The sequence below is a fragment of the Drosophila arizonae genome, chromosome 5 (assembly GCF_054131065.1).
Source record: "Drosophila arizonae isolate 15081-1271.41 chromosome 5, UAZ_ARI_1.0, whole genome shotgun sequence".
Lineage (NCBI taxonomy): Eukaryota > Metazoa > Arthropoda > Insecta > Diptera > Drosophilidae > Drosophila > Drosophila arizonae.
In genome coordinates, this window is record NC_142925.1 from 21,746,329 (window position 1) to 21,768,853 (window position 22,525).

At 39.5% G+C, this 22,525-nt stretch overlaps 4 protein-coding genes across 5 annotated transcripts; 3 read left to right on the forward strand and 1 right to left on the reverse strand.

Moving 5' to 3' along the window:
• Positions 1 to 1,416: 1,416 nt before the first annotated feature.
• LOC108617559 (organic cation transporter protein) lies at positions 1,417 to 3,465 on the forward strand. Its single transcript, XM_089470691.1, has 3 exons — positions 1,417 to 1,999; positions 2,057 to 2,200; positions 2,263 to 3,465. The coding sequence occupies exons 1-3, from the start codon at positions 1,593 to 1,595 to the stop codon at positions 3,233 to 3,235; spliced, it is 1,524 nt and encodes a 507-aa protein (XP_089326817.1). The 5' UTR covers positions 1,417 to 1,592; the 3' UTR covers positions 3,236 to 3,465.
• Positions 3,466 to 14,052: 10,587 nt separating this feature from the next.
• On the forward strand, positions 14,053 to 16,067 carry LOC108615025 (uncharacterized). The gene is made up of 4 exons (XM_089470043.1): positions 14,053 to 15,261; positions 15,305 to 15,315; positions 15,372 to 15,523; positions 15,795 to 16,067. Exons 1-4 carry the CDS (start codon positions 14,919 to 14,921, stop codon positions 15,928 to 15,930), a joined length of 642 nt encoding a protein of 213 aa, XP_089326169.1. The 5' UTR covers positions 14,053 to 14,918; the 3' UTR covers positions 15,931 to 16,067.
• A 133-nt stretch (positions 16,068 to 16,200) lies between these two features.
• LOC108615096 (ficolin-1-like) lies at positions 16,201 to 17,547 on the forward strand. Of its 2 annotated transcripts, none has more exons than XM_089470455.1 (2): positions 16,201 to 17,225; positions 17,293 to 17,547. In XM_089470455.1, the coding sequence occupies exons 1-2, from the start codon at positions 16,201 to 16,203 to the stop codon at positions 17,453 to 17,455; spliced, it is 1,188 nt and encodes a 395-aa protein (XP_089326581.1). In that variant the 3' UTR covers positions 17,456 to 17,547. The 2 variants fall into 2 exon arrangements, with proteins under 2 accessions (XP_089326581.1, XP_089326582.1); XM_089470456.1 differs by having other exon boundaries at positions 17,311 to 17,547.
• A 3,524-nt stretch (positions 17,548 to 21,071) lies between these two features.
• On the reverse strand, positions 21,072 to 21,989 carry LOC108615224 (uncharacterized). The gene is made up of 2 exons (XM_018009570.2): positions 21,830 to 21,989; positions 21,072 to 21,765 (listed from the first exon to the last, which is right to left on the reverse strand). Exons 1-2 carry the CDS (start codon positions 21,911 to 21,913, stop codon positions 21,142 to 21,144), a joined length of 708 nt encoding a protein of 235 aa, XP_017865059.1. The 5' UTR covers positions 21,914 to 21,989; the 3' UTR covers positions 21,072 to 21,141.
• Between the last annotated feature and the right edge of the window lie 536 nt (positions 21,990 to 22,525).

Below are 22,525 nucleotides of genomic sequence, written 5' to 3' on the forward strand. Positions count from 1 at the left end.
AAAGAGAAAACGAAAGTGAGACAATCACAACTGTTCAGATCACATAAATAATGTCCTTCACAATGTTTACATAGAAAATCTTAAACATTTCAATTTATATAATTTATATAATGTTATTATATATTTTATATATATATATATAATTTATGTATATAAATTTTATTTTATTTTATTTATTTTATTTTATTTTATTTTTTATTTATTTATTTATTTTTATTTATTTATTTATTTATTTATTTTTTTTTGAGTATAAATACTTAGCGCATGAGAAAATCAAATTATAAATATATAAGATTTATGTACATTAAATAAATATATGTATGTATATATGTAAATCTCTTTAAGAAATACCGTATGGCACGATTTAATCTAATAGTGTATTATATATTTATACTTTATATAGTATTTTATTATATTATAAGAAGTAGAGTTTCGCTTAGCCGTTGAGCTTCGATTCCAAAATACTCCTAGTGTTATGTAATCGCCCAAGTTATTTGCTTATGCTAATCTCGATCGCATGTTGACAGCTCTTAGGCAACCAGATCGAGAGGCAGGAATCTGAAGTGGGCCCGCTTTGGGCATCTTAGTGGGTGCCAATGTGACACATTTATGCGACAATTGGCGGGTTTATCATGTATTTGTGTGAGTGTGTGTGTGTGTGTGTGTTGCATTGATTGGCTATCCAATTTGCATATAATTTATTTTCAATTGTTGTGACATTTTGTGCCACTGTGGCTGCGGCTGTTGCCGTTGCTGTTGCCGTTGCTGTTGCCGTTTCTATTGTTGGGCTGTGGACAGGTTGGCATAGTCGTGGGAACTTGCTGCACGGTTGCAAGTTGCAAGTCGCTAGCAGCGAGCGAGCGAGCTGCGAGTGTTGATTGTTGCTTGTCGCTAGCGACAAATCTCGGGCCTGACTCACTCTCAGTTGCGGCGAACTTTCACTCGATTGCGGCCTGGGCCTAGTCGATAATTAAGCCATCTTGCGGCACGTTTATCTAGCTGCAGACAATGGCTGCATCTGGCGGATATCTGTGGCAAATAGCTGCGGCCCGGGCGCACCTTCAATTAACGTCAGAGTCAACCTCTCTCTGTCTCTGTCTCTCACTTGTTTAGTGTCTCTGATTGGAGTAGAGGTAAAAGTGTGGCATTGTTGCCTTTTGGCCTTATTTCAGCTGAACTACTAAATGCCAATTTAGCCGGGATGCTGGCAGGCAGGCAGGCACTCAGGTGCTAGTGCCTGTCCGAAAGTTTGGCCAAGTTTGTCACGCTAACCGAGTGCCAGTCGGGAACCGGTTCGATGTTGGCATCTGAAATCGATCCGGCGATCTCCACTTGGGCCCAGTTCGCACTTTGAGCCAATTTTCAGTATGTAAGTAGTTGCGGAGTTCGGAGTGGTCAAGCATACACTGGAAAAATATTCAAAGACAGTTAGTCGAGCTCCGAGCACAGATGGGAGCACTTCAATAAAAGTTTGTAGGTTTTACGACATGTTCCGGCTTTTCTTTTGATTTTTTTTTTCGTAATATTTTGTACACTTCTTTTTTTTAAATTGTGTGTTAGTGTTGTAGTTAATCCAAATTAATTAATCAATAATGGCGGACGAGAAGCCCAAAAAGAAATGGGAGTGCTGTAAGAGGGGTCCTCCGCAGCCCGTGGAGAAGACGGCTGATCCGATCATCTCGCAAATTGGCGACTTCAAGGTCTATCAGTTCTGGTACTGCATGCTGATCTTCCTCTGCAAGTTCGGCACCGGCTGGCACACGCTGGCCCACATCTTTCTGGCCGCGCCAACGCCCCACATCTGCAAGACGGAGAACGTGACGAATGCGTGCAGCTCCGCCTGCAAGGATCGCTCCTTCGACACGAGCGTCTTCAAAACCACAATCGTGACGGAATGGAATCTGACCTGTAAGAAGAGCAGCTTGGCCAGTCTCTCGCAGTCGATTGTTATGGTTGGCATTATGTTTGGCAGTATGGTGTTTGGCATGATATCGGATCGGTAAAATTTGTGTATATATATATTAGTTATATGTCATACGGATATCGTCTATTGCAGCTGCGGTCGTCGACCTGCATTTTTGGGCTGTTGCTTCATGCAACTTGGCACGGGTCTCATTGTCTGCGTCTCTCCCTATTTCTGGTTCTATTGCATCTTTCGCTTTCTGGTCGCCTTTGCCACTGGCGGCACAATGACAACAAGGTGAGATCGATCTGAACTAAATACGGGGTTCCCCCATATAACTTCTTCGCCTCTTTCTGCAGCTTCGTGCTCATCATGGAGATCATCGGTCCCAAGAAACGTGAATTGGTAGCCATTTTGTATCAAATTCCGTTCAACATTGGCCACGCCTCGCTTGCCGTGTTCGCCTACTTCATACGCACCTGGCGCTGGTTCCAGTTCAGTGTGACCATTTTCTCGGTTGTGTTCTTCCTGTATATCTGCCTGGTGCCCGAGTCGCCGCGCTGGCTCTTCATCACGGGACGCTTGGATAAATCGATCAAGATTTTGGAGAAGATCGCCAAGCACAATAATGTGATCACCGAGACGATTCGGGGCGAGATCGAGGCGGCCTACAAGGTAGTGTCGGCCTCGGCGCCAGTGAAAAAGGGCACCATCATCGATCTGTTCCGCTACCCCTACTTGCGGTTGAAGACCATTTGCATGGCCAACATTTGGCTGGTGGTGTGCATGGTCTACTATGGCACCGCCCAGTACATTTCCAAGCTGGGCGGCAACATTTTCATAAATAATCTGATCGCTGCTGCCCTGGGCATCCCCGGCACCCTGCTCTGTGTCGTGATGACCAAGTACCTGGGCCGCAAGCTCACCATGATGATTACCAATGCCATCAGTGCGATCGGGCTGCTGGCGTTGACATTTCTCACTCATGCCGACGAGAAAATTCAGGTGGTGTGCGCGACCCTGGGACTGTTTGGCGCCTCCATCACTTTCCCCAATGCCTATCTGTGGGGCGGCGAGGTATTTCCAACTGTCGTCCGTGCGAACGGCTTGGGTCTCTGCTCGATGGTCGGTCGCGGCGGCAGTCTCATAGCGCCGCTCATCTGTGAACTGGCTCTCATCCGTGCCTGGATAACGCCGTTGATATTTGGTTTATTCTCGGTGTCGGGCGTATTGGTGAGCTTCTGCTTGCCGGAAACACGAGGCGTTCAGCTACCAGCGACCTTCGAAGACAGCGAAGTAAGGGAACAAAATAAGTTATGCAGTTTCAGGTGAGCTGTGGCCCGACCCAGCTAATGTCTTTATGAGGATTCAGGAACGTTTTGGTAAATGCCCCTACCTAAACGCCGATTGAGTTCACTCTGGTTAGTGGTTCAGTCCTGACATCTATAACAGCTCGGTTGGTCTTGTTGGTAATGAGCACTATCAATGAATGAGAGGTTAAGCTTCGTATAATTGTGATAAGTCTGATGTAAGCAATAAAAATTCTTTAATCGGTCAATTAAGCGAACTTCATAGATTGTATTTCAGAAGGAAAATGGCTAATTAAATTTAGCTTGGTCGTGATCAATACGTATCGATAATTGATAAAATTGATCAGTTAATAAGTAACAAAAGTTCGACCAAGAATCGATTCAAATATCAAGTTAAAATATTCTCTAAATGATATTTTTAATATAATGTTTATCAATATTCACTTATCGTTACATATCGATAAATATCGTGTGCAATCTGAAGCTCTCTTACTAAGTAATATCACTGGTCAGTGGTAATATCACTAATCACTAATGCTAACATTTAATATTTGTATATCAGAATATGATCGATAAGCTGCAATCGAAAAATATGTTTATCGATGCATAAATAGTTCATATATTCAACGAGCTTAAGCTTGAGCGGTAGAAACCTTTTACTTCCTATAATACACGCAAATTAAATTTAAATAGAAAGACAAAGAACTATAGCTGCCATATCGATATGGTTTATTCACTTATCGATACATATCGCATACATAATCGCATTGCTGCAGATGATAGTTTCAACAAAGCTATTCTCAGATCGATTAGCTCAAATGACTGATAATCCCTTTAGAGTTAATCCAGCTAATCCAGTGAGCAATTAGCTTCGCTCAGCGAGTCGAGGCTCTCCCGCCTGCTAAATGACCTTCGCGCACAACAAGTGAAGAAAAGAATTTATAGCCCGCTGAAAAGTCCACTCAAGGTTAATATCGTTGTCAACTTTGGCACGCCTCATTTATATGCAACACTTGGCTCTGCAGACAGGATGTCGGGAGTCGGACATCAGGAGTTGGGCGTCGGTCGGTCGGGCGTTCGGCGTTCGGCAGACAGGAGTCAGTGGCCAGTCGCCGTCGGCACTTCGCAACATGGCAGTGGTGCGACGCTCAATCGCCACTCAAGCCAAGCTGGCCCAGCTTCAGCAGCCCGAGAGATGCCGTCTCGCAGTCGGCCTGTCTCGACAGTCAATCAGTTGGGGGCAGCCGCCGGCCAGTTGCCAACTGCCAGCTGCAGCGGCTTGGAGGCCAAGTTTTTAACGTCATCGGCACTGGCAGCTTGTCATGTCAGCCGTACGAAAACTGTCAGAAATCGAGCTGAAGTTGGCGTTCAACTTGCTGCCTCGCTGCACATCACCAGGCCCACTTCAAGACCAAGTTCAAGTTCCAAGTCAAAGTCGAAGCTCCGCGGCGGCGGCGTCGGCGTCGGCGTCGTCGTCGCATTTTTAATCAGCCGCGGCGCGTCTTAGTGATAATTACCAGACATATTTGTTGCTCGCTCCTGTGAGCTGTGCCTCCGCAGTGCCTTCGATTCCGGCCGTATAATTAATTACAAGTGCGAAGCTGTTGTTTCGTCTGGGCTATTATTCATTGCTGTCGCTCTTGCGGCTGATGGGTCCTCATTCAGCGTACATTCGCATGCTTGGCTCCATCTTTGCTGCAATTTCGAAATCAAGAAGCGAGTTTTATACAAAAATCATGGGAACTATTCCAGAGTGAACTTGGGTAAGGTCAAATTGTTGTCTCTCAAATTGAAGTGATAAAAATGATCTAAATTTCAGTTTGTGCGAGTTTGGAAAGGGAAGGGAAGCTTTAAATATTATATTATTTTATATTATTTATTACTTTTTATTTTATTTTATTAATATTCACAACAAGAGGTTGCATTTTTTTTTTTTTTTTTTTTTTTTTTTTTTTAATCAGAAATAGCAAGGCAACATAAATATATTTAAAAAAAAAAAAAAAAACAAAACTTAATAAAAATTAATTTATACGAAACAAATTTCAACATATAACTAGTTTAATTTATAAATTTAATTACGGTATTCTGAAGATGTTTGATCTACAAGATTAAGCAGATCCAGTCCTAAAGAAGAATAAGCGAGTTTAAAGCATATATCTAAACGAAATCAATATACTCAATTCATACAACACAATCAGCATGATTAATATGGAAAATGTGAGAAATTGTGATGTGTTTAGCCGGCGAGCACACAAAATGGCATTAAAAGAATTGGAATGGAATTTGTAGGTGAATTGAAAAAAAATAAAGAAAAGGAAAGAAAAAGACTTTGTCTGTATTGTTTTATTGTCAGCCTGTTCGCATGGCGAGCAGCAAAGTCCTGGCAAGGCAATGTTAAAAAACCTGACACTTGGCTAAAGCCGAAAAGGCCAGCGCAAAAGCAGTTTGCCATTTTGCCAACATATGGCAAATTTGCCTGCTGACTGCATGTCAACAGCTACAACAGCAACAGGAACAGCAACAGCAGCAACGACGACGGCGGCGGCAGCGCAGCCCATTTAAGTTCAAAGCGCGACAACCGCCAGAGTCAGGAGTTGCAGTTGGAGCTGGAGCTGGAGCTGGAGTTGGAGTTGGAGCTGTGGCTTGGCATGCCAGCTGAGCCGATCATTATCTGAGTCGCATATCTATTTGCGATTACGAGAAGCCGGCAGTCAGAGAGCCAGTGAGGCAATGAGGCAGTGAGGCAGGCAGGCTGGCAGGCTGGCGGGCAGGTCGGGGTCTGTCAGTCGTGGGAGTCTGTCGGCCTGGTGGCAATTGCAACGTGGGCGCTGACAAACAGACAAATGTCAAAATGACGCGCTTTGTTGTTTATCATATTTACCGCAAGGCAACTAGGCAACAGCTACGGCGACATGGCCCAAATGCAATTAGTATTCAAATGCAGACACGCCAGAGACGAGGCGAGAGCGAGCACTAAGCCAAAACGAGTCATCATCAACAAAGTCTTTTGCTTTATTCATTTTTGCCGCCCGGGGAGTTGGCCAGGCAGCGCAGGGCACGCTAAAAAATGCGTCTAGTCTTGTTTCTATATACACACACACACACATACACACATACGTACATGTATATCTATGGTCTTTTTGTTCAGAATTCGTCGTAATTTAGCGCACGCATTTTGCATTTTAAATGCCGGCCACATTCTGTTTAATTCCTACAAATTCGTTTGACTAATTGCGAACAGGTGAGCGAGCGAGGGGATTCTGTGTAACTGCACACCTTTAGCGGCCGCAATTAAATGAATGGAGCCCGCTGCCGATTTAATGCATGATTTTGTCTCCTCATCATCTACGTGACTCTGTGACTTATCAGCTGCGAACCGCGAGCCGCGAGCTGAGCGGCAATAGAGTGTGCGCCCGCGGCATTTTCGCTCAGATGATTCAATATGGGCACTCGCTGCATATTAAGCAGCCCAGCGCAGCGACTCTCCAATATGGTCTTTGTCCAGTTTCGCTTTTACATCACCATAAAGAAAGTCAGCAGCCAGCGCAGCGTTCAGTGTGCGTTCTGGGCGCCATTCAACGCACCTCTCATTGCTGTCTCCCTCTCTCTCTCTTTCGTTCAGTTGTTAAGTTAACAACCGAGTTATGACAACTGCCAGCAATTAAAATTGACAATTGATACGACAGACAACAGCAAAAGAGACAACAGCAATATCGTGCCTCTAGCGGGGGTAATAAACGATGCTTTTTATGACTGATAGGCGATCTGAAGAGCGCAGGTTCACACGGGTGGGCTTATTGTGATAATATATCATTGTATATAGTATAAGCAAATGTAAAGAAATTAAAGTTTTGTTTCTACAAAATGTATATTTGTGTATTATGAGGAATTAAACGAATTAATTTGTTTAATCCTCCCAATTAATCTTTGTTTTTATTAGACTGAATTTATATAAACATATTTTTACATACTCTATATAGGTATCTTCAATATATAAATTAAGTATATTTTCAATTAAAGTAGTTTTCTTTTTTAAATTTATTTTAATTCATTTAATATTTATTTATGAATCGACCCGTAATATAATTAAAAAAAAAAAAAAAAAAGAATAGTATTATTTTCCAACTGACAATTTGTTTATATTTTTGTATAACTATATATTAAAATATGTATATGTGTGTAATTTAATTTAAAATTATATATTAAAAATAAAACGAATATAATTAATATAATACCCAGATAATATTAATTCAATATATTTTATATGATTTTTGTCAATATATTGTATATTTTTTAATAGAAATTTAATCGAAATAAAAATGAATTAGCTCACATTCATGCTTTACTCATTCGCATTTAGTATATTTCAATAAAAATATTAATAAATAAATTAAAATACTTTGGATTTAGTTTCTATATGGTTTAGTATTTTTGTTGAATATCTTTAAATGTATTTTTCTTCTCTTTTTAATTGAAAAGAAAAAAAAAGCATTAATAATTTAAGTCTTTAAAGGAAGAAGAACTAAGATTATTAAAATCAAAAATCTTATATTTATTTTGCCAACCATTTCTGGTATTCATCGTGTAAACCTTCTCGTAAAGGTTACACATATATAAACTTATAATGGGAAATATGTCCATCTCTCTTTCTCGGTAACTGCAGCTATCTCTTTCAGGGCCAAATTCATCAGCATTGTGTTTATTTTGTGTGGCAGCATTTCTTTTTATTGTGAGATAGTTGGAAATTTGCTGAAACTAATTGCTGCAAAGAGCTGGAATACCCATATGAGGCGGGGAGCGGCCATCTGCGAAACGGCTAGTCCATTTGCGTTGGGGCAAATATGACAATTGGCGGCATTATTAAAAATGCTACGTGCGCTAAATCTGCCGACATCAGCCAGAACGACAGCAGCGACGGCCAAAGGGAGACAAACACCCAAAACAGGTGAGGCTGGGCAGCAAAGGTAACGGCTTCGCATGGGGCAAGGGTAGACCGGTTGCCATGACGGTTGCTGATAGCGCACTCAATTTGCATTTCTGGCCAACGGGGGTCGAGGCGCGGATGCAGAGAGGGCGGGCCATAGAGGAAGAGGTCGAGAGAGATGGGCAAAAATATAAAAATCAACGGGTGCCAACAATTACTTTTTATAACTTTCTAGCTGGCACTTCAATCTCAGCCAGAAATTAGTTCGCCTCGCGCTGATTTCAGCTGAAATAAAATGACACGGTCTGACAGGGCTGGGTAGTCTTTCAGGTGGCTGGCACACATTAACATAATATTATGAAGGGATTTTAATTAAAAAATCTCAAAGCGCTTGTTCGGGGCATATACTCAACCAAGTCGTTTCATATCGGACGTATGTACACTGAGCATAATAAATAGTTTATTGTAAATTGTAGTAAAAAAAATGCGAATGAGTATTTTTGTAGTATGAATATCTATTTAATCCTATCCTATCCTTTTATAAAAATAAATACAGTTTATAGGAAAAGCGTTTATAGCTCAAATGTTAAATATCTATAATAAGATATATAATTATTTTATAATATTTATATGTATTATACATTTAATTAATAATTAATATATTTTATAATCATCTTAATTTATAAGTTATTTTCATTTATATTACAATTTTTTTTTTATTTGTTTAAATATGGTAAATTTGGCTGCATAAATTTATATACATTTTCTATAAATAAAACAATGCCAACTTATTATTTAATTTAGTTTTATAATTATATTAAGCAGTTTATATTTATTTTAATTTGACTACATTTAGTTTTTAGTAATTTAGTATTTTTTTTTTCTGTTGAGTAAATTTGTTCTACAAATGAAAAAATATTATATATATTATAAACAACTTTTTTTGAAGGAATCATTCAAATTGAAACGAAGTATTTGTATAATTTTAACTGAAATAAATTGATCTAAATAATTATTTCTTACCAAATTTAATTTCATAATAATTTATTTTATAAATTTTTTCTGTCTACATTATTTTCTTTTTTCATTTTTTAAATTTTAATTAAATATTTCTGTCCCTGCTGAAATCCAGACAAGTCTTTTCTCTATGTGTGCATCGGGGTCCATCTTGTGTCGCAGGGCATTTAAGGCTGCCATCCGGCGCAGACAATTAAAAACCCTCTGCAGAGTTTTGCCATTTGCCGTTTTATAAGCACAGATTACAGTTTTACGTAACGCACACGGAGGACACAATCACCGGACAGAGCTCACAGTTCCAGACGAGCCACACACACACAAACATATACGAAGAGGGAACGTCCGATAAGCGACCACAGACAGGAATACGGGTTGGGTTACGGATTGTGTTACGGCGTATGTCTTTCTATCCGTTGCGTGCGTATGTCTCTCTCTCTCTCTCTCCCTCTCTTTTTCGTTCTCTATGTGTGAGTGTGTTGTGATTTTATGTTGGTCATAGTCATCGTCAGACGCCGTTCATGCCCCGCAATCGTCGCTGTCTGCTTGTCTACTTTAATGACATTGCATTGCACTTATTTCTTTTTGACTTTTTATACACATATTGTGCTTGAATGTCTTGCCACCTTATAGCGAAACAAAGAGAGAGAGGGCGAGAGGGAGAAAGGGACGGTGCTGTAAAACCTGATGATAGCTTAATTTTAGAGTTTTTAAATCGTTTCTTTTTGGCTTTTGCATTATTCCATACGTTCCTTTCCAACTCAACAATGTGATTTGGGCACAAAATCAGTTGCGAATTTGCATGGCTGAGCACACATAATGAAGTCATTTAGTTGCATAGAAAGAGATAGAAAGAGAGAGAGAGAGAGAGAGAAGGACAGAGAAGCAACTGCTCAATATGCTTTGCACGAACAGCAGACGATCAACTGCGACGGCTGTGTCATCAGATTTTTGGCATGTGAAGCATATGTACATATGTATGTATGTATTCGCCAAGCAAAATACGCGTCAACCTCTAAAAATTATGCTAAAGATAAAGGTTCTGAGAAGACCTTGCAAATATCGTATGAAGTATTATATAAACATATACACACATATAAGTTGATATGCATGGAATACATGATTAAAGAGAGAACAATCAGATATAAATAATACAATATATAAATAATTATCGATTTATGTTTTTCTTTTCGTTCGGCTTATTGTTCACTTTAATGAGATTCAGAACTCTGAAGCACTTTTGTCATAAGCTGCGACTTTGAGGCGTGATGCGCTATATAACATGGATGGGGGCTCCTCTTTTTGGCTTCAAATTGTATGATACAATCAAAACATCGAGAGGAAAATGAACTTAGTATATTTAATAAATAATAAGAAACCGAATAGAGAGAAGAGCAATGATTTAAAAAATTTTCTTTTTATGACTATTTTCATTAAGATTTGTGTCTTCGATTAAATTGCCAATCCGTATAACTATTTCACACTCTGAATATCTTTGTTTATAGCACAATTTTATGGCTGTCATAATTTAATAAAATATTTTCATTGCAAATTATATTTGCAATGACTTTCCCTAAGTCATTCCGATTGCCGCAATCTCACTTTTTATAACAGCGAAATATGCGAGATCCAAACAAAATGAATAAAAATGCAAATTGAAATAGAGAAATGTTAAAGACCGTCGAGAGGCTGTCGCCCCAGTGACTGGGACTCGTAATAGAAATGGAGTGTAACGTGTCCATAATGCAGCATAGTCTTGGCTACAGTCGTATAATTTGATACTCCATCAGCTTTAAGGAACCATTTAATATGTTAATGAGCCGTAAGGGAACCCGTTGCCGAATTGCGAAACCCTTTCGTCCGACACATCAACACGATGATAAAACACAAGCGGAGAGGAGAGAGAGAAAAGAGATGAAGGAAATGGCGAAATTGAAACCGTTTATGGAAATTGGAAAATTACGCGCGAGACAATCGGACGAGGGTATAATAAATTCGAGATTTTCCATATATGTGGCGGATGTATAAGAAAAAGAAAATATGTATGGACGAGCCACATCGTAAAAGAAAAATCTGAGCAAATTGTCCGGCATTATAAGCGGCTACGGGTCGAGGTCCGGGTGCAACGGCGACAACAACAAACCGGAAACGGAAATATTTCGCAATTGGTGTAAGACAGGGCTGCGGGGAGTAGGCGTGGCTGTTAACACATTTACAAGCCTCGACGACGACGACAATGAAATATCAGCAAGATTATCTGATGTCTGGCGGGGGGCGGGCATTTACTTTGCATAATAAGCCGGATTATGAGACCGTGGCCCGAACGACTTTGACAGTTCGTTGCGCAGGGCATGAGAGGGGCGTGGGGAGCCGATGACATGGAAGAAAGCATTTTGCATCACTCAGCATCAGCATCCGTCATCAAGTGGCGGAGTAGTAAATAAAAGCGCGACAAATTTCGATTTGAAGCCATTCAGTCGTCTACATATAGAGGGAATTTATCATATTTGTCTGACTCCTAATGTCTGACGTCTGATGTCTGATGGCCGATGTCCGATGTCCGATGTCTGACGTCTGACTCTAATGCGTTTTATGTTAGAAATCACTTAGGGGCTTCGGCTGCCTTGGTGCTTCTTGGTCAGCGGAAGTGGCCATAAAACGGCCATGCCGCCATTTTTATGCCCATAAATTCGGCTGTGAAATTGAAACTTAAAATGCGTAAAGTATACGCTGTGTGCGCCCGCCAGCCGTTTCAATTTTTATGCACATTTTATATGCCTACTGTAAATTGTTGTCCGGCCACGCCCAGCACGCTGCCGCCCTCGCAAAGAAGTTCAAAGGCCAGAGGCGCGCACAAATGTTGCGGCATTTTCTTTTGGCCACTTTTGTCTATGCGGACTCTGTCGAAATTCCACGTTCGCAATCGTCATAAATCTTATGGCCACATCTTGAATTTATGTGCCCCTCTCCATCCGCCACAGATGCCATGCCACCCCTCCCACCGCCCACCCGCACGCATTCTGCGGCTGTGCTTTGTGGCTTAGATTACTTAGTTCGCGCCACTTCGATGGAGGCAGCTGTCGGCTTATGTTATTGATTTTTGCTAGCTGCCGCTTATTGAATTTGTTTTGCTTTGGCTGGCCGAAAAGTTTTTTAATCAAGAATAGTTGGCTTTAAGCGCAGGCTAGCCCAATGACAAACAATTTAAGATTGTAACGTTATAATTCGAGCGGGAGAAGACAAAGGCAGAAACCAAAAGAATTTTCGCAGCTAAAATATTTACAGCACAGCCAACGACTCCATCTCTCTCTTTCTCTCTCTTTCTCTTTGTCTCTCCTCAAACTCAACCCTTAACTGAGGGCAGCTTTCATTACTTGGCCAAGTCTGACCGGGCTAAGACAATCAAAGGTGAGCTTACAACGTGTCGGCTGCTGCTTGGCATTTCTTTTATTTTCCACTTGGCTGGCGCACAGAATCACGTGGTCAACCCCTGTACACCTGTACACCTGCACACCTGCACACAGCTGCATCCTTTGGATAGCCAGAGTCAGAGCCAGAGCCAGAGCCAAAGCCAAAGCCAAAGCCAAAGCCGTTCAGCCGCCGTCGCCGCCATGAAAATTGGCGTCTGCCAAACATAAATAAAAAAGGTAGACAAATCCGGAATAAATAACAGCGTTGTCTAGGCGCCCCTTCATAGCTCCTCTTCTGCCGCGCCCCGCCACGCCCCGCCACGCCACGCCACGCCCCATCCACAGCACTTGTCTGTGAAGTGCAGGCGTCGCGGCGTCTCGACTTGGCTGCGGGGCTGCTGCGTCAGCGTTATGGCAACTCCCAAAGGACGCCTGCCTGCCACGCCCACACTCCAATGGCTCGCGTACTGTTGCACGTTGCGTATACGCTCAGTTGCACCATCTATTTGCCATGGCAATGCGATTGCGTCTTTTGTTTGAGACTTTTAATAAAATATAACCATTTAATTGATGCGGGCGTCGCTCGCGCCGCAGCTCTTAAAGCGTCAAGCACATCCAAATTGAAAAGACATTAAACTGAATTACAAGAAATATGATTAAAGAGATCCCATGTGAAAAAGGGTTGACACTTAAATGGATCTGGATTTAATTTCACTTATTTTCATTTGTTTCACTGTAAATAAAAGATATATATTCGAGTTTTAAGTCAAGTTAAGCTATTTCTATGGGGGTTTTATATCAATTTTTGCCCATATGTATGTTAAACTCTAAAGAATCAATTTCCATATTATAAAAATATAATTATATTTAAGTAGAAAAGGACAATGTGTCCTGTACTCTTAAATTTAATAATAATAAAAAAAAATATAAAAAAAAACTAAACTACAGATTTTTAAAGAGCTTTGACTGAGAATTTTGTATTAGGCCTTTTCTACTTAATTATTTATTTACTAATATGACATATGACATAACATGATTATTTGGGGAAAAGATAATTGATATATACTGTTATATATCAGTATATCATTATAACTGCAGTAAGTAATTATTTGTATATTTTCCCCAAATAATTATGGTACGTCATCTGTCATTAACGGACATATAGCTAAATTGATTCGGCTCAACGTCCTGTTATAAAATATATATATACTTTATTTGGTCTGTCATTTATATTCTGATTTCAATGGCTTCAGCGTATTAAAAGCTTCAATATGAAAAGATTTTATTCAATTTTTTAATTTACTATACAAACAGCAAGCAAAGCTTTTGCATACATTTTGTACTATTTTATATACATACTATATAACATATATTAAATATGCACTTGGAGCATATATGTGTATTAAACTCACAGAGCTTATCAGAATACGTACATGCATATATATTTATATATACAAAGCTGGTAATTCAGAACAAATCGTATAGCGTAAATACTTTATGCAGAGAACTCACAGACGTTTCAGATAAGCCACAGTAAAGCCTTCCTACGCGGAACAAACTCAAATTCCAAGACAAGCCTTACAACTGCTGAATAGAGTAGAAACTTGGATTTAATCACCACTAAATAAATGTTTTATTTATTTTGAAATTATACTATATTCATTTAGTACAGTAATTTTGGGAGAAATGTCAGATCATCTGGATTACTAAGTATATATACTGTATAAATTATGAGCTTGCAAATATCACAAGCCATTTTTTTAATGTTTCACGAAATGCGAAAACAAGTTGACGAACAGGCCGAGTGAGATGCGGAGTGAAATTTGTGTGTTTGCTATATTCGCGCTGTTAGTTGTGGCCAGCTCTGGTCGGTCGAGAGCAAGAGCGGAAACCCAGCAGTCCAGCTCAGGTTTGGGAAAATATGAAGCGATTCAAGATAAATTCATGCAATATCAGAGCGTGGCTAAAAAGATAATTCAGGATCAAAGGCAGGCCATAAATATCTACGCCAAGCTGGTCCGAAATCTGCAGTTCAACAATACACATTTGCAGAGTACAATTATCGAGCACACGGCCACAATTATAAGCAGAAGTGATTTGCTATTTAATTGTGAGCGCGAAGCGAAGGAGAGGGAACAAACAAAGCTGCGGGAAAGTAATGAAACCATCGCAGCGATAAGCAGTCGAAATGCGCTACTGGAGAGTGAGCTGAGCGAGAGGAAAGCTGAAGTCGACAAACAAAACAAAACGATAGACGCCTTGAGCTTGTGAGCAAGCAGAACAGCTCAGTCCTGGAACTGAAACAGGCAAATGTGCTGCACCTACAAGAGCTGGGCCAAGTCCGGAATACGATCAACATGCTGCAGGCAGAACTAGTCAGATCCAGTGCTGCCATAGAAGCACTGAGCAAGCGGAATGACGAGCTGAAGGCGCAGCTCAGTGCGGGGAACGAGAGTATCAAGAACTTGAATGAAATCATCGAGGGCTACGGCAGCTGCTGCCAGGTATCGAGCTGCTTCGCATTTGGAGCCTCCAACACTGCGCACGTGATCCGGGTGAATGGCGTGCCGGAGCCCTTCCAAGTCCTCTGCAATAGCCAACTGACCGGCAATGGCTGGACAACGGCGAGGTGGACTTCTATCGCAGCTGGGACGAGTACAAGAGGGGATTCGGCAATGCCACCGGCGAGTTCTTCATTGGGCTGGAGTGACAGCATCACATGACTAAGGACACGCCCCAGCAGCTGTACGTCTGGTTGGAGGACTTTAGCAACAATACGAGATACGCCAGTTTCGATGACCTCAAAATAGGCTCCGAGCATGAGGCGTATGCCCTGCTATTGCTCGGAAAGCATCAGGGATGCGATGCGCCTGAGCAGGGGCCAAAAGTTCACCACCTTCGATCGAGACAACGATGCAGATGAGCTCAACAACTGCGCTGAGCTCCGGAATGGCGCCTGGTGGTATGACCATTGCGACTACAGTATGCCAACTGGAGCAATATATTGTATATTTACAAACATACATAGACATATATAGATAAACTTTGCATTTATTTGTCTACTTGAGGAAATATTTTGGAGTTAATCTTGATCATAATATTCGTTTCAAGTTCATTATTAAATTTAATTTATCATACATAAATTCTAAATTATTTACTATTTATTAATATGCATGACCTTATTTATTATTTAAGTATCATATACTAACAATATATATATTAATTACTTTCAGCAATTTGAATGGCTTTTATACCGAGGCGGACTTGGAGTATGGTTATGCCAATAAGGGCATCTTTCAAAGACTTCAAAGAACCCGTATAAGAACTTGGATTATAATAAAAATGTTGCTAAAAACAAATGTGCAATGAATGGAAAAAATACTTAAATTAAAATAGTTTGATTGAAATATTCTGTGACCTCAAAAATATTTATTTACTTATATATTATGTATTGTATGCAAATAATTTTTATTAAAGTATTTATTTGTATTGTGTTCTCTCATGAACCTAATAGTTTTGCTCAGTGTATTCAGCTGATAGCGCTTAATGTTATTGAAATTCTCTTAGGCTGCGCCAAATACGAATGCGATTTCTATGAAAATATGAGCTTAGAGTTTCAGTTTGTGACACATACGCACAATGAGCACATATTATTCTATATTTAAATACTATATTTGGCTGTGTATTGTGGTGAGCAGCGGAGCCGCTGTCGCGGAGAGAAATGAAGTCAAGGTGAGAATAGATCAGCTGGAAGAGCTGATAGAGCTAAACAATGAAGAGCTGCAGCAGCTGGAAGCCAAATGGAACTCTGTGAGAAATGGAAGCACAGATCAGATTGAGGCGCCGTGCGACTCCTACATCAGCGAGCAGAAGAGCTGGCTGAGTGCCTGCGAGGCAAAGGCAAAGGCAGCGGCAGAGCGGCTCAAGGAGAGTGAGGATCATTCAGCTATACTGCTGCAGAATTTGACTAGCTGCAGGATCAGTTTAGCTGGGGGCGGGGAGGAACAGACTCAAGTCTCGGAGTTGCAGTTGCAGCTGAAAGAGAAAGACAAAGAAATTCTGGAGCTACGCGCACAGAGCAAAGAGAACTTGCTGAATCTGCGAGCAGCACAGCTCAAGCTGAGGGCTTACGACTCGGAGCTGGAGGAGTACTTGCCGCAGAGCTGTCTGCCCTTTGGCAGTGCCACGGGCATCTACAGGATCAGGCTGCCGGGGCAGGACCCCTTCTATGTGCCGTGCGATGCGCGCTTTGCCGGCTCCGGCTGGCTGGTCATTCAGCGGCGCATGGATGGCAGCGTTGACTTCTATCGCAACTGGACCGAGTACCGAGCTGGCTTCGGCTCGCTCAGTGGCGAGTTCTTCATCGGACTGGAAAAGCTGCATCGACTGACGGCCCTGCGCCGCTTCGAGCTCTTCGTCTACCTGGAGGACTTTGAGGGCGAGGTGCGCTATGCGCATTACGATAACTTCAGCGTTGGCAGCGAGGAGAGTTTCTACCAGCTCAAGTCCTTGGGCGAGTACGAGGGCACCGCTGGCAACTCGATGGCCCTGAATGTCCTGCAGAGGTTTTCCACGGCCGACAAGGACAACGACACCTGGCTGGGGGGCAACTGCGCCCGCAGATACCACAGCGCCTGGTGGTACGCCTCCTGCTCGGCTTTCTGGTAGGTCTTTCTCCCTCACTCTCTCTCTCTCTCTCTCTCTCTCTCTTCCTCTCTGTTAATGATGAAGTATTTATTGTTTACTTAGCAATCCCAATGGCAAGTACTTTAAGAGAAGGCAGCTCAGCATCAGTACACGCGGCAAAGGCATCATCTGGCAGCAATGGCATGGCTTCGAAGAAACGCTCAAATTCGTACAGCTCATGATAAGGCCCATATCAGCACCAGTATGAAATGCATATTCTCATTCAAACATATATGTATTTAAGCAGAATTTATATTAGTAAATAAACAAAGCAAAATAAAAGTCGAAAAGCTTTGAGAACTTTATTTGAATTTAGCTGATAAGTCATCTATGTATATAGTGTACATTCAGTTCCGCTGAAACTAAGTAATTCATTATAACAGAGAAGACTCTCAGATTTATACATGACATATAATTTTATGAATATTTTCAAGAGAATCTGAATACAATGCGCAATATTTTTGGCTTCTTTTCTGGTAATACTAAATATAAATTAATATATATACTATATAACAATATATGTAGAATCCGGTTATAGCGACACTCAAGGGACCGTCGTTATACCCGGAAGGCGCTATAAAAGTTTGTCTGGGACCAGAATTTTCGTAGATATAAGCGGAGTCTTATAACCGGATTCTATTTTATTTATTTATTTATTTTTTTTTTTTTTTTTTTTTTTTTTGTTTTAGTATTGAGTACATATACATATTCTAATATATATTTTTATATAAAATAGGTATAAATACTAAATATATTTTTTAAAATATTAAAAATAAAAATGTATATATTAGGTATTTAAAAAAATAGGTTTGAGTGCTGAAAAATATGAAAAAAATATATATAAATTACCATAATTTTAAGGACAAATTTTTCTATTTTCTTAAAATTTTTTTAAAATATTTAATATATCTGTTACGCTTAATAATATAAAGTATATGCTTTGACAAAGTATTGAAATATAGTATCATATTTATTTATTTCACGACCGAATTTTTAGGTCGAGTTTCTTAATTGAATTGGATATAATATAATTTAAACATAAAGTCTCCTACCAAAAAGATTTTAAATGTGACAAAAGTATATAGATTTATATTATTTCTATGGTTCCAACAGCAGACTAAACAAATTGTTGCCTTGAGGCAGGCTTTATTTAGCTTTACTTTTGAAGAGAAAAAATATTATCCAGGGGCCTATAAATTAATGCTAAGAATTTTCTTTGTTGACAATGTTTCTAAGTTAAATATCGCACGAGAAAGTTGAATGTAAAACTTGGAATTTTCTACATATTGGAGAGTTACATTATCAGATCAGCAGAAAGTCTACTTGGAGCTAGGCAAGATTTCCATTGTTTTCAATTTTAATTAACAAATATGGCGTAGCTCTCAGGGAGAGTATATTCGCACTAATTAATGCAGAGACGGGCGCAAAGATTCACACCATGAAATGCAGAGGCCAGAGGACAGGGGACACAGGGCAACAGGTGATGCTTGCCCAAATGGCTGCAATCAATTAAGAGGCAACAAAGTCAGCCAAGACCGAAACGATGTTCAGTTCAGAGAGTCCTGCAAATTAATGAACAGCAGCGCAGCGAATCGAAGTAAGTAGCAAACGGTGGACACCAATGCGAGGCGATGCGATGCGAAGCTGGGAGAGATGATTGTCTCATATTTGCATATTCATGTGTCAAAGCGAAGTCGCCAGCTGTGGTCGCTGGCACTGATTGCTTGGCAAATGTATCTGTGTCTGCATTTCTCTGCATGTATCTGTATCCTGGGCACTTACAACAGCAATTACTTCCGCCTAACTGGTCAACGAAATTGCTGCTGATGCTGCAGTTGCTGCTGTTGTTGTTGTTGCTTTACTTTAATTAGTTGTTTTAGTTTGTCTAGCTAAGTGAGTGTCTGGTAAATAGGAAAAATAGTAGTCGCCGAAGAATCTGAAGTCGGAGTGTACCCTAATGGAACTAAACTTTGAGAAAATGCGTTTTGCCTGTTAATGGACGGTACGCAGCAGCTCATTAGATATTCCCTTTTCCATGCTAATATGCAAGCACTCAATGTGCAAATAGTTTGAGAGCTGCTACAACTACAACACGACTACAATCTTGCCCTCTCCCCATCTCTCGCTCACTATCTGTCTCTCTGTGGCTCAAAGCCTAACGGCATTCGTAGTGCCAGCCTGGGCCAGGATGAGAGGCATTTGCTGCCTTGGCCACTTATCGTCATCACTGAGGGAAAACGGGCATTGCTGGAGCATCGGCTTTTGCGGTCTAAAGATGCTTTCGACACACCTCGGGCCTTTTTGGCTTGCCTTGAGCCTGAGCTGAGTGTGGCTGTAAGATTATGGAGTCAATGGGTAGAGGATAACTCTTTGACAAAGAGAAAGACATTCATGCAAATTGTGTTAAGAGAAAGCAATTGAATAAATGTATGATGTATAGAGAATCGATTAATATTGGGACATGATGGATAAGCATTGTATAATGAGAAATCTGTAGCAGAAATGAAATCTACTCTTTGCCATTCGTTTGTGCATCTCTCTTGTATAAATAAATGATAATAATATATTGGTACTACTATAGTTAGAAATGTAAACGTATATATAAAAGCGTTAAAGTTGTTTAATAGATAGATTAGAATAAACAAACACAACACAAATCAAAAATCTAATACATAAAAAAAAAAAAAAAAAAAAAAAAAATATGATAATAATAATAATAATAATAAAATAATATTACAATAAATAAAAATCATTTTAAAAAATAATTTAAATTAAATAAATAAATAAATAAAAAAATACATACATACATAAATAAATAAAGAAAGAAACAAATAAATATATAAATAAAATAAAAAAATAAATGAATAAATAAATAATTAAATAAATAAATATATACATAGATAAATAAAAGAAATATATTCGTAAATGATTAAAAAAAAATAAATAAGTAAATAACTAAATAAATAATAACGAACTAATAATAAATAAATAAATACGTGAATAAATATCCTTTCTTCTTGTACTTTCTATCCAACCAAAATGCTTCCACTTTTAGGATAAAATTTTACAAGAATGCAGTTATGTCTGAGCCAAGTTTAATAAAATTCGCTATTTTAATACTTGAACCAATTATGCCTAAAGTGGAACGTTCTTTGTCAATGGGCTGCAGGCAAAAATAATGTGAATGTTTTGCCACACGCAAAGTAAAAAAAAAAAAAAAAAATTGAAAATCAAGAAAGAACAACAAAAACGAGTGCAGCAAATATTGTCACATGCATAAAAACGAGCTCACAGTTTAATGCATGAATATGTGAACAGCCGTCGCCATATAAGTAGTGCGAGTGTGTGTGTGTGTATGTGTGTGTGCGGGCATAGAGAATTGCCAACGTTTTATATATATGAAAGTTTTCAATGATACTTGGGTAAAATACCAAAGGCAAAACTTTTATTAATAAAGTTTCTTTCTTTCTTTCCCACTTGTGCTCAAAGGCGAGCTCCTTCGTCTCTGTCTGCATCACCAGCTGTGACTGCCTTAAGGCTTCCTGCCTTTTAGCTTCGACAGCTACTGCGTTGCTTTAATTACAGCAGGGCAAAAGAAAAAGAGTGAAACCTAGTCAGGACATTGTAGAGCTTAGTCGACTGCGCAATTCCTGTCCACGGTTCAAAAACCGTTCGATTTCCTTGAACATTAGTTATTCGCATTCGCCACTCCCACAAAGGCGACGAGATAAGCAATGGAGTCGAGTATACATATTTCAATCAGCATGCCGTCTGCAAGAATCTATACCAGGACTGCAATATTTAGAAATTCTTTCAATAAATAATTTTATAGATGTTATTATATTAATAATATTTTTATTACCCAAAAGAAAAGATTTTTTAATCACTCGTTTATTAATTTTCAGGAATTGCAAATTTGGTTATGTTTTCACCGGATGCGTTAGTCACATTATCTTCATTTTCTGAGGATAGTATGCCTCTTCCATATTTTGCATCTGCGTGATAGTGTTTGTATTCTAATATCTTCTCTTGGACAGAATTCGCCAGATGAACGGTTTCCTGCAAGATTTTGGATGAGTTAACCAAGAGCAAACCCTTGTATAGCGAATATTCTTCCACCAGATCGAGCCTTTTCCCTTGGCATTGTCCGAGATCCGCCGTGTAGGCAGCGACAGTTTTATTATTCATTTCCAGAATGTTAAGCAAATTCACATTTTGTTCTTTCAATGCAGCCACATTAGCTCGGCAGCTTTTCAATTTATCAAGGTCTGGATTGTTTACATTTGCACTGGGACGGTTAAAAGTGTAGCAGATGGTTAGATGGGACGGGTCCAGCGAGTCATCACCATGAACGGTCACATTTTTTGCCTTAAGAGTTTTTTTCAGCCACTCGATTGAATAAATTGTCTCATAGAGACGCCTCTGACGCACCAAAAATCTTGAGCGTTCTTTTACTTCTACTCTGTGCACACAGTCGACGCACTCTTTCGATATATCCTTCTCGAAGTATTTAGCAATCTGAGAAAAGTTCGACAATGCTCTTGGCATAATTGTTTTTTTTTTTCGTTCGCATTATACTCACCGGAACATATGTGAAATTATCCGAGCTGTCCCGAGCCAGAGCTGCTGGGAGCGCTAATAAAACAGCAAATAATTTCAAATTCATTATTTTGAGACTGCGGGAACTTTCAGAACATCCAGATCTCACAACACAAATTCAGACCTGGCTCCGTTATTAAGGTATTTATATGGCAATTGAGTCAAGCTGAAAACACTAATGCGTAGCTGTTTCTAATGAAGCTTGGCGGATAACGTAATATTAATAATTGCTAACAGCAGCAAGGTATATACGATATTGTTCCACCTCAAAATTAAACTCATCAAATCGAGTCCATTCAGACGGATAACGAGAGATGACCAGTAAACTAAAGTACTCCTGCATTGGAGTACAAATATATTTGAAGGACCCGACAATAGACAGAAGACAGTTGAACATTGATAAAAAAAAAAAATCTAGATTGTTTATAAAAAAAAGTAAGAGCTTTGCAAAATCAATATACGCAATCGACTGTCGTGAATGAGTATAAATAGAAACTAGTATTTCCTACAAAACAATTAGTTATGCAAATGTTTTAAACCTCTGACATTGCATATCACATTCGACGTGCAAATTCATTTTACATTTATACAAAATACGATTTTTTTCGGCAAGCGACAGTTTAGCAAAAATTAAATAAATAAATAAATAAATTAATAAAATAAATAAATAAAATAAAAA

Coding starts and splice junctions, on each gene's coding strand:
- LOC108615096 (XM_089470455.1), top strand. CDS start 16,201: ATGAGCACATATTATTCTATATTTAAATACTATATTTGGCTGTGTATT. Junction 17,226..17,292: donor GCCTCCTGCTCGGCTTTCTG/GTAGGTCTTTCT, acceptor TTAATGATGAAG/TATTTATTGTTTACTTAGCA.
- LOC108615224 (XM_018009570.2), bottom strand. CDS start 21,913: ATGAATTTGAAATTATTTGCTGTTTTATTAGCGCTCCCAGCAGCTCTG. Junction 21,766..21,829: donor ATAATTTCACATATGTTCCG/GTGAGTATAATG, acceptor AACTTTTCTCAG/ATTGCTAAATACTTCGAGAA.
- LOC108617559 (XM_089470691.1), top strand. CDS start 1,593: ATGGCGGACGAGAAGCCCAAAAAGAAATGGGAGTGCTGTAAGAGGGGT. Junction 2,000..2,056: donor TTTGGCATGATATCGGATCG/GTAAAATTTGTG, acceptor CGTCTATTGCAG/CTGCGGTCGTCGACCTGCAT. Junction 2,201..2,262: donor GGCGGCACAATGACAACAAG/GTGAGATCGATC, acceptor CTCTTTCTGCAG/CTTCGTGCTCATCATGGAGA.
- LOC108615025 (XM_089470043.1), top strand. CDS start 14,919: ATGCTGCAGGCAGAACTAGTCAGATCCAGTGCTGCCATAGAAGCACTG. Junction 15,524..15,794: donor CTCCGGAATGGCGCCTGGTG/GTATGACCATTG, acceptor AATTACTTTCAG/CAATTTGAATGGCTTTTATA.